Source organism: Palaemon carinicauda, chromosome 36 (assembly GCF_036898095.1).
Source record: "Palaemon carinicauda isolate YSFRI2023 chromosome 36, ASM3689809v2, whole genome shotgun sequence".
In the NCBI taxonomy this organism is placed as follows: Eukaryota; Metazoa; Arthropoda; class Malacostraca; order Decapoda; family Palaemonidae; genus Palaemon; species Palaemon carinicauda.
Window position 1 is genome coordinate 22,605,716 of NC_090760.1, and position 16,986 is coordinate 22,622,701.

General features: G+C 36.1%; 2 protein-coding genes across 8 annotated transcripts in view; both read right to left on the reverse strand.

Annotated features, from left to right (window-relative positions):
• The window catches only part of LOC137628806 (eukaryotic translation initiation factor 2D-like), a 301,426-nt gene extending 289,141 nt beyond the window's left edge, over positions 1 to 12,285 (reverse strand). The window contains exon 1 of one of the 2 annotated variants that reach the window (XM_068360030.1): positions 10,780 to 12,285. In XM_068360030.1, coding sequence (XP_068216131.1) covers positions 10,780 to 10,836 — 57 coding nt within the window. In that variant the 5' untranslated portion in view covers positions 10,837 to 12,285. Of the gene's footprint in view, positions 1 to 8,223; positions 8,278 to 10,779 lie in introns of those variants that run through there. The other variant, XM_068360031.1, reaches the window with a different exon arrangement.
• Positions 12,286 to 14,358: 2,073 nt separating this feature from the next.
• Positions 14,359 to 16,986, reverse strand: part of Septin4 (septin 4) — a 357,181-nt gene continuing 354,553 nt past the window's right edge. For all 6 annotated transcript variants that reach the window (XM_068360037.1, XM_068360040.1, XM_068360036.1 and 3 more), the window contains one exon: positions 14,359 to 16,854. In XM_068360037.1, the coding sequence (XP_068216138.1) occupies positions 16,735 to 16,854 (120 nt within the window). In that variant the 3' untranslated portion in view covers positions 14,359 to 16,734. The remainder of the gene's footprint in view (positions 16,855 to 16,986) is intronic.

Below are 16,986 nucleotides of genomic sequence, written 5' to 3' on the forward strand. Positions count from 1 at the left end.
AGCACAACCCTCACCGTTCATGAATTTTGGAAGGAGCATTTTGATATTGTGATATACCTCAAAATCTTCAGTACAGCTTGGCAGGAGGTTTCAAGGAGCACCTTGAACTCTGCTTGGAAGAAGCTGTGGCCTGATGCCGTATCCGCAGAAGATATCGAGGGCTTCCATACAGACCTAGCTGAATACCCAATAAATCATGGTTATTACGAATTTTATGTTCCTTTTTGGATAGTAAAAAAACAAAACAGTTATTCATCATAATTTAATCATAAATGAGGATCCCTTTGCTCAATATCTTGCTTCTTTAGGCGAGACAGTCGCACCTTCATCATCTCTCTCCTTCACTAACTCCACTAATTTTGCCGATATTACCCACTTCTGAACTCTTATTAGAGCAAATTTTCTTCTTCCTTACGTTAGCAAGAAGTTGAAATTGTCTTTTCCTCTTTGAAATAATGAAATTCTTGCCGAAAACGTGAAAAACAGACGTAAAAATGAGTGAATATCAGAGGTCAAACTCAAACATGTATTCTCTACGAGGTTTGTGGTAGAACTGAAGAGTAAAGGATGTAATTTACCGTGTAATACATCGTCTTGTGACTTGTGGAATCTATACAAATGCTATTGCTCAAAATTTATTTTATATTAAAATGAAATAATTATCAAAATTTACAATAACAGAAGAAATACTGCATTTTCTTGTAGGGAACAATGTTTTTGGCTTAATGAGTTACTTTTGATAATTACCCTGTAACTATAAAAGTAAGCAAAATTTTGACAAAATATTTTATATACACATTCTCCATTGTCATACGAAGCTGTCAATTTTTTCAGGATTTTGTGTTTTACTTCCTATAACCCCATATATTGGCATTCTGGACGGGCCCCTCAAGTTATTATTGAATGATCCAAATGATTGTACAGTAATTCATTGAGTACTGTATAGCGGAGTGTATCCTTCTTATAATAATTTAATGTGGTGTTTCTGTAGGGCCTGGAACGAATTATGCTATTTACATGTAAAAGGCGACTCACAACAAGAAAAAATCACGGTACGAAAACCATTACGGAACCAATTAATTTCGTGTTGTGAGGCATTACTGTTTATATATATATATATATATATATATATATATATATATATATATATATATATATATATATATATATAAATACTTATGTATACATACATATATACACACATATATATATATATATATATATATATATATATATATATATATATATATATATATGTATGTATATATATATATATATATATATATATATATATATATATATATATATATATATATATATATATATATATATAAATTATATGTGTGTGTGTTTACCAATATGTATGTAGATTACAATTGAGTCAAGTATTGAAGCATGTCGCCTAAAGTCAAAAATAGAAACTTGGAGATTCATGGTTTGTCTGTTTGTTGCAAACAAAATGTCGGTTAGAACAGCTTCAAGAAAAGGTAGGCTTATCTCTATTGTTGGGACTGCAGCTCTAATTACAACAGCAAAAACAAATCTGATAAATGTGAGAACTGATAGAGAATATAAGAAGGTGTGTGATGAATAATTGATTTGGAGTTTTATGGCAACCTGACATTGGAGGTCATTGATACCAATATCATTTGTTATAAATAAAGAATAAGAGTATTCAGTTTAAAACCATAAAAAAATGAAGAGGTCCTTATAAATTTTAAAAAGCATTCAAAAGACCTGAAATAAATCTAAAAATACCATTAGCATAGTATAACGCATCCTGTCCAAGAATCTTTGCAAGGATAAACCTGCCATCCTCCCCTCGAGCCTCAAACAGATATCTATTCCTTAAGTTGTTATAAGTGGGGCATTCGGTCAACAAATGCCTCATTGAGAGGAGTAACAAGCAGTCGTCGCAATATGGCGATTGTTGGCTAGTCATCAGAAAATTGTCTGGCAACCAAGTGTGTCCAATGCAGAGACGATAAAGAGTAGTCTCCCATTTATGGGGCACCATTTTATACCTACTTCAGAGGACATGTAGCATTCGTTATTTCTCTAATTTTGTTCCCATCTAAACTATCCAAATACTGCTGCCAATCATCATAAAACAAATTCTTAATACTTGGTAAAAAAAAAAATCATTAAAGAGAATGGAAAACCTTCGTGGTAGCAATTCTGCTGCAACATTCATTTCCAGTAAATATGTCTCCTTATTTCCAGACACCTACGTGTGCCGAAACCCTGCAAAATTGAACTGTCATACGCTATCAGCCTAATTCCAAAGAACCACTCTAAAATCTTTAAAACTAAAGAGTTATAGGAATTGAAAACTTGTAAAGCTTGTAGGAAACTTCTTGCATCACTAAAAACTGTAAAATTACTGCCTCAAGACATGAACCTTTTATGTAAGTTAGATACAAAGTAGATAATAACACAAGACTCTAATGAGGGCAAAAAGACGTTACTTGTGACCTCGTTGATCTGAGATACTTAACCGACTTTAGCCAAGAGCTGTGTCTGGTTGACGCCATTGTTGTGTATCTATTAAAAAGACCTCTGAGTAGTTTCCTTTCCCACATGGCATGCGATGGTGGGGAAACCAAAGAGGGTCTAGCAACTGGGGCAGTTAGCCGATGGCAGCCAACCGCGCCCCCTTGAAGAAAAGGACCTCAGGGTGACACCAAACCTCCGAGTCAGACAAAGTGATTCAAATAGAGGAACAAGTTAGTCTAACTCCAAGTCCTACTCGCTGCCGAGGAATAGGCCGATCCTTGCCTTGCCTGGTTATATCGTATATAGTATGCAACTTTATTATAATAACTTTATTTAAGGAATCCCGCCCCCCTGTGTTTTCTCCCCGTTGCTAAGTCCCTTGTGTATGAATAACTGTAAAATCATGTATGTATCTGAGACGAGCACTTTTTACTCATTGAAGTTAATGTACTGTGGCTTTCATACAATTCAAACATTTACCTTGCCAAATTAATCAATTCAAATAACCATGCTCTTTTTCTGTGAATTTCTATTTTGTGAATTAAACTTTCGAAAATACAGAGTAATATCTGTCAATAACCCCTTTTCCTCATTATTTAAATATTATTACTGCCACTCACCACAAGACCACGTGACAAATGGTGGCAGCTTAGTGAAATCCTTCCGACAAGTTTAAGTTAATATATATATATATATATATATATATATATATATATATATATATATATATATATATATATATATATATATATATATATATATATATATATATATATATGTATCTTCAAAATGAGTTTTACTGACACCCAATGTGTGTTAATAATGGTTCAGGAAGACAACCACGGATGTATTCATCATTATGTGGGACCCAGCGGAGAAATGATATTCCCTGCAGGAGATGAATACACAGGAAGACCAGAACACGAAGGAGGAATAAATAGTAGTTCAGGGAGTGAGGATGAGGGATTCGAGCGTCAGTCAATAAGAGACTTTCAATCGAGAGAGTACGGTACTTTTACACTATTGACCAAACATGTGCCTGTCTTTGAGGACTTAGTACCTAAAGAAGGACATCGTTACCTTTCCATCAAAACATTTCTAAGTACGATAGAGGCAGCGATATCAGAAAGACGCTGGAATGATAGACAGAAAATCTTCCTGGCAAAACAGAAAATCCAAGGGGATTCCCATCGGAAAGGGAGGAAGGATCCAGAATTTATCAAGCCAACGTCATGGGGGACGTTGAAACGGCTCTTCCAACAGAGGTTGGGCCTAAGTACAGCTAATTTACACGAACATCTACTAAATCTATTGGAGATTGTTTCATTGTCATACCATGACTCATGGCTATAGAATAACACCGATATCACTAAACTAATATATAGTCTGATTTTTATATGTAGTTTTAGGCAACTTATTTCCAAATTTTACTTAACCTGGCCATTGTCTGATTTGCTTTTTCAAATCTCTCACTAAACTCTAATTCTAAAGACCCTGTATTGGAGACCATAGTTCCTAAATACTTAAATGAATATACCTCATTAATCCTTTCTTCTTCCAATGATATTTCATCTTCCATTGCATACTCCGTTCTTATCATCTTTCTTTCTTCTATTTATCTTCAACCCAACATCGTGTGATATTGCATACATTCTGGTAAGCAAGCATTGTAAATCCTGTGGTGTTCTGCTAACAAGGACAGCATCATCAGCATACTCTAGGTCTGCTAAATTCCTATCACCAATCCAGTCCAATCCTTCTCCACCATCTCCAACTGTTCTACACATTGCAAAATCCATGAGGATAAACAACATAGGTGACAACACATTCCCTTGGAGTACTCCGCTGTTCACTGGAAATGTATTTGATAAGACTCCATTAACATTAACTTTACACTTGCTATGCACATGAAAAGACTTAATCACATTTACATATTTAAGAGGAATTCCATAATAATGTAGGACTCTCCATAAAATTGGCCATGAAAAGGCTTTTTCATAGTACAGAAATGCCATCAAAAGGGGATTTCTATATTCTACGCATTGCTGTACATGTCTCAAAATGAAAATTTGGTGAGTGCAACTTCTACCTTATCTAAATCCTGCTTGTTCATCTCTCTGCTGTCTCTTTATAATAAGCATACTACATATTTTCATAACAACCGATGTAAGTATTATGCCTGTATAATTATTGCAATCAGTCAGGTCTCCTTTTTCGCTATTTTCAACAGCACTCCTAACTCCCTTTCATCAAGTTTTGCCCCTTCATGCTACATTCTACAAAATAATCTTGTAAGTAGTCTCGAAGTCACTTAATTTTCGGCAAGTATCATCTCTGCAATTATTCCATTGTATCCCGAGGATTTCCATCTCTTTAAATTTTGAGGATAGCTTCGACTTCAAACACACTAAATTCATTCACGGGCACATCAAGGTCTTCATCAGCTTCAGGTATATCAATCAAATTATTCCCTTCATATCTCCTATTCATAACCTCACTAAAGTGTTCCATCCAACGTTGTCTTTCTTCATCTTCTGTTGCTATAATAGAGCCATCTCTTTTTTGATGGGTATATCCTTCCTCTTCTTTGCGCCAGTTGAGATTTCATTAATAACTCTATGAGCAATTCTTACACCATAGCAATTTTCTGAATTCACAGCTTTGTCAGCCTCATCTGCTTTACTGTCTAAATACTCTCTCTAATCATTCCTGGCTTTTCTTTTGACCTCACTGTCAATGCTGGAATACTTAGCATGCTCTACCTTGTAATTTTCATTACTACCGCAAAAACTTTTGACAATCAGTTTCTGTCTGTCTCCTTTTTATAGTATCCTAAGTACCATTTGATATCCATGGCTTTCTCCTTGTAACTGCGTGTCCAAAAACTTCACTACCAACTGACTGATATACGTTCTCAATATCACACCATTCTTCACTAATAGTCTGTTCTTCATCTCTTAAAATCTCTAAGACTGCAAATTGATTCCTACATTCAATTGCAAATGTTTCTCTGTGCTCTTCTTCTAAAAGCCTAGTTGTATCAAACCTAGGTATTCGATCAATCTTTCTGTTGGGTGCTTTCAGTTTTAATTTCAGTGTGGCAATGATGAGCTGATGATCACTACCAATATCGGCACCTTTATAACTTCTTACATTTCTCAGAGTCCCCCTTCTCTCTTTATTAATGGCAATGTGATCTATCTGACTTTTATAAATGCCATATGGTGAAGTCCAAGTATACTTGTGGATGTTCTTGTGTTGTAAAGAGTACTTCCAGATTGTCTGCTGAACATAAACTTATGAAATGTGCTCCATTTTCATTTGCAACTTCGCCTAGACCCTCAACACCCATCACATTCTCTATCCCTTGATTATTTCTTCCAACTTTAACATTGAAGTTGCCAATCACAATTTTCATATCTCTCTCTAGGATCTCATCTATTACACTCTGCAGTTCTTCATAGTATTCATCTCTTCTTTCTTCAAGGGAATTATTTGTCGGGGCATAGCAAACTATAATACTCATATTGCACTGCTTTGATTTGAACTTTGCTAGGAACAATCTACTATTTACAGCTCTCCACTCGGTTAATGCATTTTCTGCTCTTGGTGTCATCCTTATCCCTACTCCTTTTTTCCAACTCCAAATTCCCAGTCTGAATCATGGTTCTAACATTCCAATTACCTATTTTCATTTTTTCTTTAGTATTTATAAACCAGGAGATTCTTAGCACCCCACTACGCACGGGATTGGATGCCATTCTGTCATCTTCTCTTTCCATCGACTGACTAAATCCATAGAGGATTCATTGGCTAGATACATCAAAGGATAGCCAGTTCCTTATGATGCGCAGTGCCTATCTAACCAAAGCAAGTGACACCTGCCGGCCCATACTAATTCTAGTAAGATCAACCTCCAGGCATCAGGAGTAAAAGCCGAAGAGACAGTTTTTCCATCGCCTTAAACCCAATCCGTCACCCTGCTGCCAGAGACTTAATCGAGATTTAGAGGGGCATTTCCTCCACATCCAAAGCTCTTATTACTCCTCCAAGTTGCTCATCCGCTTATACGAGTATGACCGTTGGCAAACATGGATTGCTAAGATATATATCCTAGCAATAATAATAATAATAATTCCAGCAGGAAACAAGTTGAAGACATTATGGCACTTGCCTTATCAGTGTTGTTTGTATGTAACAGTTATTTCATCTTTCATCTATAAAATGTAGTTCAGTGCTATTAGTTTTCTTTGTTTGAGTTCTGTATGATGTTAGCATTAATTATTCTTAAATAGAAATGACTTGCTTAATTGACGCTGATTTTGACATGTGCGGACATGATACCGAATGCACTTAAGGGGGCTTGCCGGCCAATGCCAATTTTTAATGACAGGAGTCTGGCATTCATACCACATAATACGGTGACTTAGGCCATCTCGAAACCGCATAGGATTTTTGCCTCTGACCTTCGGTTTTACGACGCCAGGGCGATTTATCCTGGAAATTTGTAATTTTTCAATTGTATGTCATCCCTTGGGATTACTACCCTAAATAGACCTCCAATAATACGAGGATTTTTTTTTTTCTAAAAGTAATTTTTTTGCCAGATGTGAATTTTTTTTCGTTTTGGTAAAAAAAATAAAACCTAAAAATCAGGGAAAATATTAAGAAAAAATGTAAAACAAAAATTGGAAGAAAGGGCTTCCTTTCATTGTTTTATAATGTATTTCTATGTTATGTACCAAATTTCAATGCTATATTTTTAAAACTATGGGAGACTATTGGATTTGAAGGTCAATAAAAATAGTTTTGAGATTTGGGCGTTCAAAGTTTTCCTTTGTACTTTTACAAAGACAATATTAATAAAAATGTACACAAACGTGTAGTGATATTCCCCCTGTGTGAATTTAACAAGACCATCTCTAAAAGTCTTAACTGTTCTCTAAAAATTCTCACTAAGATGAGGATAACCACAATGTCTACAATTAAAATTAGCTTTACGTGTGGTTGCACCAGAATTTAAATTCAAAGCATTAACACTATCAGCTAAACCAACTTTCTCAGAACAGAAAGCTTTCTCAAAATTCAAAACTCTTTCAATGGTTTCCACCGAAGTCAAAGTTTGTAAATTCAAATTTTCAGCAGCCAAATTCGGAAAATAAACTTCATTATCAAAGGCCATAAACAACTGATCTCTGACTCGACCGTCAAAGGTAGTGACAAAATCACAATCTGAAGCTAAGGATTTCAGATCAGCATAAAGATCATGCAATGACTCACCACGATTTTTCCTCCTTTGCCGAAACTTAATCAAGGATCTGTGATAGGACAGTTTCACAATAAAATGGGTTTTCAAAAGTGAAACAATATCATCCAAATTTAAAGACACATCATGATGTAATTTAGGAGCACAGAGAGAAGCTAAAACACTAATAAGTCTCTGTACCTAAAGAAATATGTAGACCATTTTCTTTTTAAGCTCCTCATTGATGCCATGGCGACCAAAATGTGCTTGCAGCATAGACAACCAAACGTCTAGCTTGATCTTTTTAGGATCAAAAGGATCAACCTTACTTTGGGGTCAAGAAGCCAACGTAGAACACTAAAAATCGTTAAATTCACGAAACCAATCACGAGCAAAATCGAAGCCAGGCAGTTTAGACAAACAGGTTAGGCAGCATAGCAGTTAACTATCCAGCCTAAAAACATGGGGAAAATACAGCTTACCAAATCCAATGGCACAATTCTTCCACAAAACAATGACATCACTCGTGGGAAACAGGTTGACACCCAGATAGCCTAGAGGTGTAGCCAAAATGCAAGGGCACTATCCTAAAAACTTTGGTCCGAACTCCCATATAAGGAATACACATTTGGTAAAAACCAGCGTCTTGAAATTTGCTCACAAAATCAACATCCTGCATCCAGACTCCATTCGTCGCCGCTATAGTATAAGTTCGAGGTATTGGGGTTAGTGTAATACCAGAGTCATCGTCAATACTGACTTTATTAGGTAGAAAATAACTCACAAAAGCAAATGGCCAGTGGTGAACCTCAGAGCGGCAGAATACAAAAAAAATAAAATAATAAATAAAGGAAAAGCCAAAGGGTAAAACGTTATAAAAGTATAGATGACGCAAGGGTACAAAAGTTTTGGAGTCTATGGGAGAGGATTCAATCATTTATAATGCAAACCAATAAGCAAACAAAATAAGAAATATAACTTATATTCAATAGTAAAATAATAATAATAAATCAATATATGACAATTGTAATTTTCTCTTTGCAAATAACTATTAAAACTAAATGTGTTCCAAAACTGAATTGTCCATTCTTCATTCTGTCCGCTATCCTTCATATCTGTTTGGCTTCCTGGCCGTTCAGCTTCATGTCCGTTCGGCTTCTTGTCCGTTCGGCTTCATGACCGTTCAGCTTCTTGTCCGTTCGGCTTCATGACCATTCGGCTTATTATCCGTTAGGCTTCATGAATGTTCGGCTTCTTGTCCGTTCGGCTTCCTGGCCGTTTGGCTTCCTGGACGTTCGGCTTCCTAGCCGTTCAGCTTCATGTCCGTTCGGCTTCTTGTCCGTTCAGCTTCATGACCGTTCGGTTTATTGTCCTTTCGGCTTCTTGTCCGTTCGGATTCATGACAGTTCAGCTTCTTGTCCGTTCAGCTTCTTGTCCGTTCAGCTTCATGACCGTTCGGTATATTGTTCGTTCGGCTTTATGGCCCTTTGGCTTATTGTCCGTTCGGCTTCGTGACCGTTCGGCTTCTTGTCTGTTCAGCTTCCTGGCCGTTCGGCTTCATGTTCGCTCGGCTTCTTGTCTGTTCAGCTTCATGATCGTTTGGCTTATTGTCCGTTCGGCTTCATGTCTGTTCGGCTTCTTGTCCGTTCAGCTTCATGACCGTTCAGCTTCTTGTCTGTTCAGCTTCATGACTATTTGGGTTTTTGTCCGTTCGGCTTCATGACCGTTCGGCTTCTTGTCCTTTTGGCTTCATGATCGCTCAGCTTCTTGTCTGTTCGGCTTCATGGCACTTCGGCTTCTTGTCCGTTTGGCTTCCTGACCGTTTGGCTTTCTGTCCATTTAGCTTCATGTCCGTTCAGCTTCGTGACCTCTCGACTTTAAGTCCGTTCGCCTACATGACCATTCGGCTTCATGTCCGTGCGGCTTCATGACCCTTCGGCTTCATTTCCTTTCAGCTTCATGACAGTTTGGCTTGTCCATTCGGCTTCATGACCGTTCGGCTTCTTGTCCATTCAGCTTCATGACCATTTGGCTTCTTGCCCGTTCGGCTTCATGACCGTTCAGGTTTTTGTCCGTTCGGCTTCATGACCGTTCGGCTTCTAGTACATTTGGCTTCATGAGACCGTTTGGCTTCTTGTCCGTTCAGCTTCTTGTCCGGTCGGCTTCATGACCATTCGGCTTCTAGTACATTTGGCTTCATGAGACCGTTCGACTTCTTGTCCGTTCAGCTTCTTGTCCGGTCGGCTTCATGACCGTTCGGCTTCTTGTCCATTCGGCTTCACGACTGTTCGGCTTCTTGTCCGTTCGCTCTCATGACCGTTGGGCTTCTTGGCTTCGGCAAAAGTGCATTCGGCATCATGTCCTACAGCCGATTTTGAATACCAAGTGTCATTTGACAGCAGACTAAGCATCAAACAGGGGTCACGATTATGTATTTCGAAGTTCATCATAATTTGAAAATCTTGTTCTTTAGTGACATCATATATATTGAGTGTACATGACCTACTACTCGTCATTCTTTTCAAAATAGTCAAACTCGATGATATTCAATAGGCATCAACATATATCAGTAGGCTACAACCCATTATTCAACGGTCTCTAAACAGGGTGTATATCTGAGGTCATTCATTATACAGTACATTTTCAACTATGAACAAGTTCGACATTACATCTGAAGAATTTTAACAAAGCTGATTCTAGACTAATTGTCCAGCTTTCAGCAGACACAAGAATTGCCAGTTACAAAGAAAATCAAATATCACAAATTGAAATTTTATGAAAGAGGAATGACTGAGTTAGAAGTTTGGCCATTATCGCTAAACCTGCTCTTGGGGAATGAAAGATGAAATTTTTGGTGCATTTTATTATTAATCAATACAAATGAGTAGAATTTGATCCTCATATAAATAATAGTCAGACTGGTTGCATGGAGTGGGAGAAATAAAATGAAGGTCATTAAAGCTACGAACATAAATTTCCTCACACTAAATTGCTTCTCTCTAACCTAAATTAAGGAATGTGGACTTGGACTAAAATACCTCGAGTACAAATGAGATCACTCCAGATCTCTGATTTCCTTCGTCCAGTAGAAACATGTGATTGGAGGAGACCACCTCATAGGTAGGTAGTCAATGTAAACACTGTGCAGAGCTTTTCCGCGTCATATAAGTGTACAAAACATTATGACAACAGAGGAGCGTTCAGTAAAAAAAAAAAAAAAAAAAAAAAAAAAGTGAGAAATTTTTGAGACAGAATGACAGTATTGTACTGTAGTTCAGTATTTTTAATGTTCGATATTTATTCTGCATGACAGAAGAGCTCATTAACAAATATCAATGAAGGGTACAAAAATCAGGTAATAGATCCCAAAATTTATTGCATAAAGCGAGTGTGAGATAGCTAGAATTATGAAAGAAGATTTTATGAGTAGCCTTTCTTAATTACCTCCAATGATGGGAAAAATGGCTGCAAAATTACAGCAGCATCTTGGTTATAATACCTTTGATAAAGACGGAAGTTCTTAGAGTTATAAAACAGCGTATGGCTTTACAGAAAACGTATTTGGGAAATATCGGTATAAAAGGTAAGCTAGGTGTAAAAACCATTCTTTCTTTGTTTATATAAACCCTGGACGATGGCATTTCTGACAAAAGAATTTTGTGAAATGATACGGCAGTGAGGGGGCTTTCTGACTAAAAAGAAGAAGAAAGAAAAAGAAGTCTGAATTTCATTCAGACAGTAATTTCAGACTAAAACATCACACATATCATTACATAACTATATAAAACAATTATATTACAACATGGAAGATCTTTTTAAGATCTATAGATTCCATATTCAGCATTCTCTATTCAAACTTACATAAGGGTCCACGGAATGACGTATGGCTTTTAAAGAAATACTGTACTCTTCCTAAGAAAAACACCTTGGGATTTGTTTTCCCATTTTTCAATTAATCCCAATTAATATTAAACTAGCAGCTGATTTTTAAATTGACCTCGTGCATTGGGATTCAAACTTCGGATTTTTCATTAAAATATGTAGGCTACCCATTTATAGCATAGCATTTAAAACTGTTTCCATATAACCTTAATCAATTTAAGAAATCATTCATATTCAACTAGTTATTTACAGATACTGGGTTTTATTTACCTTGATCCGCAAGAAGTATGTAGAGTTAAGACTGGGTAATTCCGCAAATATCAAATATTACACGAAAAGACTATATCATTCGCCACACATCTCCAGCACTTGACTGAACAACTCTCTCGTTCTGCGTTTAATAATTTTTACCTCGAATATTACAATCTCTTTTAAGAATAACTATAATCACGTTAATGAATCATTGCACAATCATTCAGATCAAATTTAAATCGGCATTCTATTAAAATATATTTGTAGGCTCTTGAAAATAGACGTGAGTAAAACCGAAGGGTGTAAATAATTTTCTTTCAGTGACTCCATCCTCCATCTTTGATTCAAGGATCACACCACTTTTACACGCGCATGCGCAGTGTCGAATATATCCAGTTCATGACAAAATGATGGTTTGTACTGCACATTTCAATATCTATTGCGAGTAAAGTGATGTAATATAAGAATATTTAATTAATTGTCCAATGAGCACGTCAAAGATCATAAATTCACTTAAACTTGGTCAAAAAGCATAAGTGAGAATAGTTAAAAGAAATCAGATCTTATTTGGTTAATCTCTACTTGATCTTTTTAGGTATGTTGACACAGACACACACACACACACACACATATATATATATATATATATATATATATATATATATATATATATATATATATAGATATATATATATATATATATATATATATATATATATATATAATTCTAGCGTCATATTACATGGGTAATCTTCACTAGCAAGACCACCTTTAGTAGGAGAGACATACCTGGATGTTCATTATACAGTTCTAAACAAATATTCGTATTCATTTGTGAAGCTGTTTTACTTTTGTGACGAAATCGTGTAAAATGATGAAGGCATTATAATATAAAAACAGCAAACCCCCAAATTTTACGGAATAATAACAAATCATTTTGAGCCATTAGTACTAACAGTAGCAATAGCAATAATACTTAGTCTGGTTTTAGTTCATCTTATTTCAATGTAACTTATGAGTTTTCCTCATAAATTGAAGTTTAGTGATTTAATAAATTAGTGTCTATTGATTTGTGCTAATGTTTATGTTTAGTCCTGAAGATGGGATTTTCGTTTCCCGAAAGTTTGGTTGATTGTAATCGCAACTGATGTTTTGATATCGAGGACATTTAAGTGACAAAGATGGCTGAGAACAATCGTGCATTGAAATTTGACATTCGTATTACTAAAGGTTGAAGATGTACCATTACTCAACCTACAATAATTTTATGCAGATTTGTTTTTCTCTGTAAAAATACTTCCCCTCCATCATATCGGATTTTTTTCCCCAAATATAATTCATTATCATCCTTATCAAAAAAGTGTTTACATTTATGGAATAAGACAGGGATTGACGCTTTCTCCCAACTATTCCTTTCAGTTAATAGAAGAAAAAACTATTCATTTCGGACACTTTCTGCTGAATGCCTTTCTGGTCCAGGTTTCCACATATATCCTTTCTCCAGGATTTTTCTGGGCTTTCCTTCAACCCCTCTCTCGGATACGTACTTCCATTTTACTACTTTTCTCACTGACTAGGCTACTCCTTTATCCTTATACTAAATCAAGTCAAACCAATATTTGACATCAGTCAGTTTCACTGTACATCTCAAGACAACTCCATTCTAATTCCATCTCAACGGAGTGCTGCCATTAACCTCATTATCTTAAAACTACTGTTAAAAATCTGCGTAGGGAAGTACATTCCATACATGCACCGTAGTTTTTTGCCCAGTTCACATGTGGGGTGCGCTGACTTACCAATAGTTTAACAACCTAAAATCAGATCATTAGTTCTTTACTTTACGACCTCAAAATCTTGCAGGTTTTCAAAGTATGAGAAATATTCTATATCTAATGCTTCAACCTTCCCAATACCTGGGTTTACTTCCTTTTCATGGTTGGGTCTTCTTAAACATTTAGATTTAATGTATTAAATCCATTTAGGGTACTTTTTCTTATACGAACCTCTTGTGATCCGTCAAATACATTTATTATGTGATGCTGATTGCGCGGCAAGTACCTTCTCACAGCATCCATCTGTCAACTTTCCCGACTGGGCGCTCTTTGTTGTGCGCTATTCAGTTGCCACAAGTTTGCTTTTGCACTACATTCTATTCTTTCTGAATTTCAAAGGCCCCTTCCGGTGATACAGCATTTATCCTGCATACAGTAAATCGCAGCGGCTTCTATCCTACCTGCTTTGCTACTTCTGCCATTAATGGGATAAGCAATATACAGTACAGAGTCAGTACTGAACAGAATTGCCATACTTGCACTTTCTACACTCCAACCAGATCTTGTTATATTAGCGTCCCATTACTCATTCTAAAAGTTTTTCTTGTACCCTCTGCTCTCCTAATGGCCATCTGATTGTCGTTGCTGGTGGGTTGTCCTATGTTTTCTCAAGTTCTACAAACAATTGAGATAAGTTTTTTCCGTTCCTCTCATGCAGTTTTATCTTAACAAATGTAGTCTTTATGACTGATTTCCTTTTGAAAGGAAGTAAACTGATAATATCGATTTCATAATTTTTTAGTAGCCTTTACTCTAGAACCTTCTTCCACACCATTACCTTACTGTAGCATTTCGGCAATTGTTTGGAGGTCAAGGAAGAGTTAGTTCTTTGTGAGTCTGTCTAAGCAGGAGTGTACTTCTAAGCATCTTTGAAAGTTCAACCACCCCCACACTGCTGAATGGAAGAAAAGTCGACGGAAGGTAAAACCACCACCAGTCAACTTCTAATTTTGAGTATTTTTAGGCTTTATTCACAGCAACTTCTACCATAAATATATCTATTCATCGCAGAAAATAAAAGAAATCTCTGTGTTAATTATGACATTCAGAAACATGACCAGTTCATAGCATTAGACCACTGGCTCGCTAGTTTTATTTTCTTTGATGAAAATATATGAATTAAAATTGGAGATAATTTGTGCTTAAAATTGTTTTTTTTTTTTAATTGTAGAAAGTTCTGAAGATATAAAATTACGAATTCTGTCCCCAAAAGCATCAAAAGTTTCGACACAACCACATTTTCGAGAATTCGATTTTGATTCATAAGTTTTTTTGAGGAGAGATGTGCCAAAACGTTTCATGAATTTTACTTGTATCTTCAATATGATGGTTTTATTACAGATTGATATGGAATTTACGGCATCAGTGTATGTATTCTTTACTCACTTATTCTCGTTACCGTACCAAAGCAATTAAATGAATCAATGTAACAATAGAACTTGAAGATATAGATGATCCTCTTTGTGATAAGTCAAGATCGGTGCAGGAAAACATATCATATGATGTATTAACAAATTGCAAATAAACCTATTTGAAGATATAACAGATTGCTCTTACAATCTAAACATTTTATTGGAAAATGATGTAAAAGGTAAAGAATTTTCAAAAAGCTTTTCACAAAAAGCATAATAGTGAAGACAACTTGAAACATTTCCGTCATAATGATAGCAGCAGTCAGAAAAGGAGTCTAGCAGTATACAAAAATCTTTTAGAGAATGACCCAGTCCTGCAAAACACCAATATAGGATTAACACACATGTCTGAAAAGTGGTTTATTGATATAAAATGACATCGTTCAAGCAGTTCTATTATCCGCAAACACATAATACACCGAACACACAATTCCCTTTCTTATAAAAAGTTTCCAACAAGCATTATAGAGGCACACGAACACATACACAATTGGTGATGCACGAAAGAGGATTAAAAGCCCATATAGGTGAGGTCTTGACAAGTCCTATCATTAGGTCTAAAAGGTTCAAGCCAGCCCTAAAAGGATCTTTAAAATCCCAGGTCTTGAGTGCTTACCAAAGGAGAGATCTTAGATGGTTAAGGATAAGCTTCTGAAGCAGGATGGTCAGACTCTATACAAAAGTGATAATCAAGATTCCAAGGCTGAGACTTAGCTTAAAGGGGAATGATGTATCATAAATTGCTTGATATGTGTCTTTCAAAGCCCAAACTGATCACTAAAAGGTCAAGGGTCAATTTTCAAGTGCCCAGGGGTCAACCTTCAAAGCATGTAACCCTAAAAACCGTTCAAAAGGGAAGTAAGACCATATCGCTTGGAACAAGCACAAGAAGTGCCCACAGTACAAGAAGAAGAAGAAGAAGAAGAAGAAGATCCGTGAGGGGGATGGAGACTACATCAGAGTAAATTTGAGCAATTACTCTACACTTCGATATTACAAATAGAGAGGTCAACATTTCCCTGTATGCAAGGCTTCTGAAATTGTGTTTACATAGTTATATAACAAAAGGTAGTAATCCAAAAAAGTATCCTTATGAAATACAGTTATGTGGTGATAAAACACTGGAACTTTCTTCTAATTTCAAAAGGAAAAAAAATCGATGATGGAATGAACGCTGGTATATCAGATGTGATATAAGCACGATCAATGAGACAAGGATTCGTATGCGCTACTTATCAGATACGAGTACATGTACAAGGTTCGTTTGGTCTCACTGAAATATTGATTTAATCTCACCAGATTATCAACATCGATGCACCCAATTTTCAAAATCATGAATGCAACTACACCAGTCCATGATCACCTCTGTACAAAGATTTGTAGAGATATTCCTTACTGTTAGTTCACACTTAATATGTCTTCTAAGGAATGGAAAATAGAAAATAACTGAAATAATAATGGTAATAATAATGATGATGATGATAATACATTACTAGCAATGTCACTAATAAAGCACCGGGTTTAAAGTCATGGTCCACAAGGATATCTGTGACAGACACCACACCACACACTGAACATGTACACTGGTAGAAAGAACACTTGGTTGTTGCCATCAGACGTTGACCACAGAGTCCCGCTTCCCCGGCTCAAGGCAGAGAGCCGACGCTTGCTCTTTCCCAGTTTCCTTCAGTTTCTCCTGCATCTGACTCAGCATTTCTTGCATGCGTCGGATCTGGGGAAAACATTATATATTAACAAATTCCGTAGAGAAATTTAAGAAAATACACTTTATGATTGAAATAGCCTCCAATATACAGCAGTGATGCTTCATTATAGACACTATATTTTCTCAAGGTACTTCATC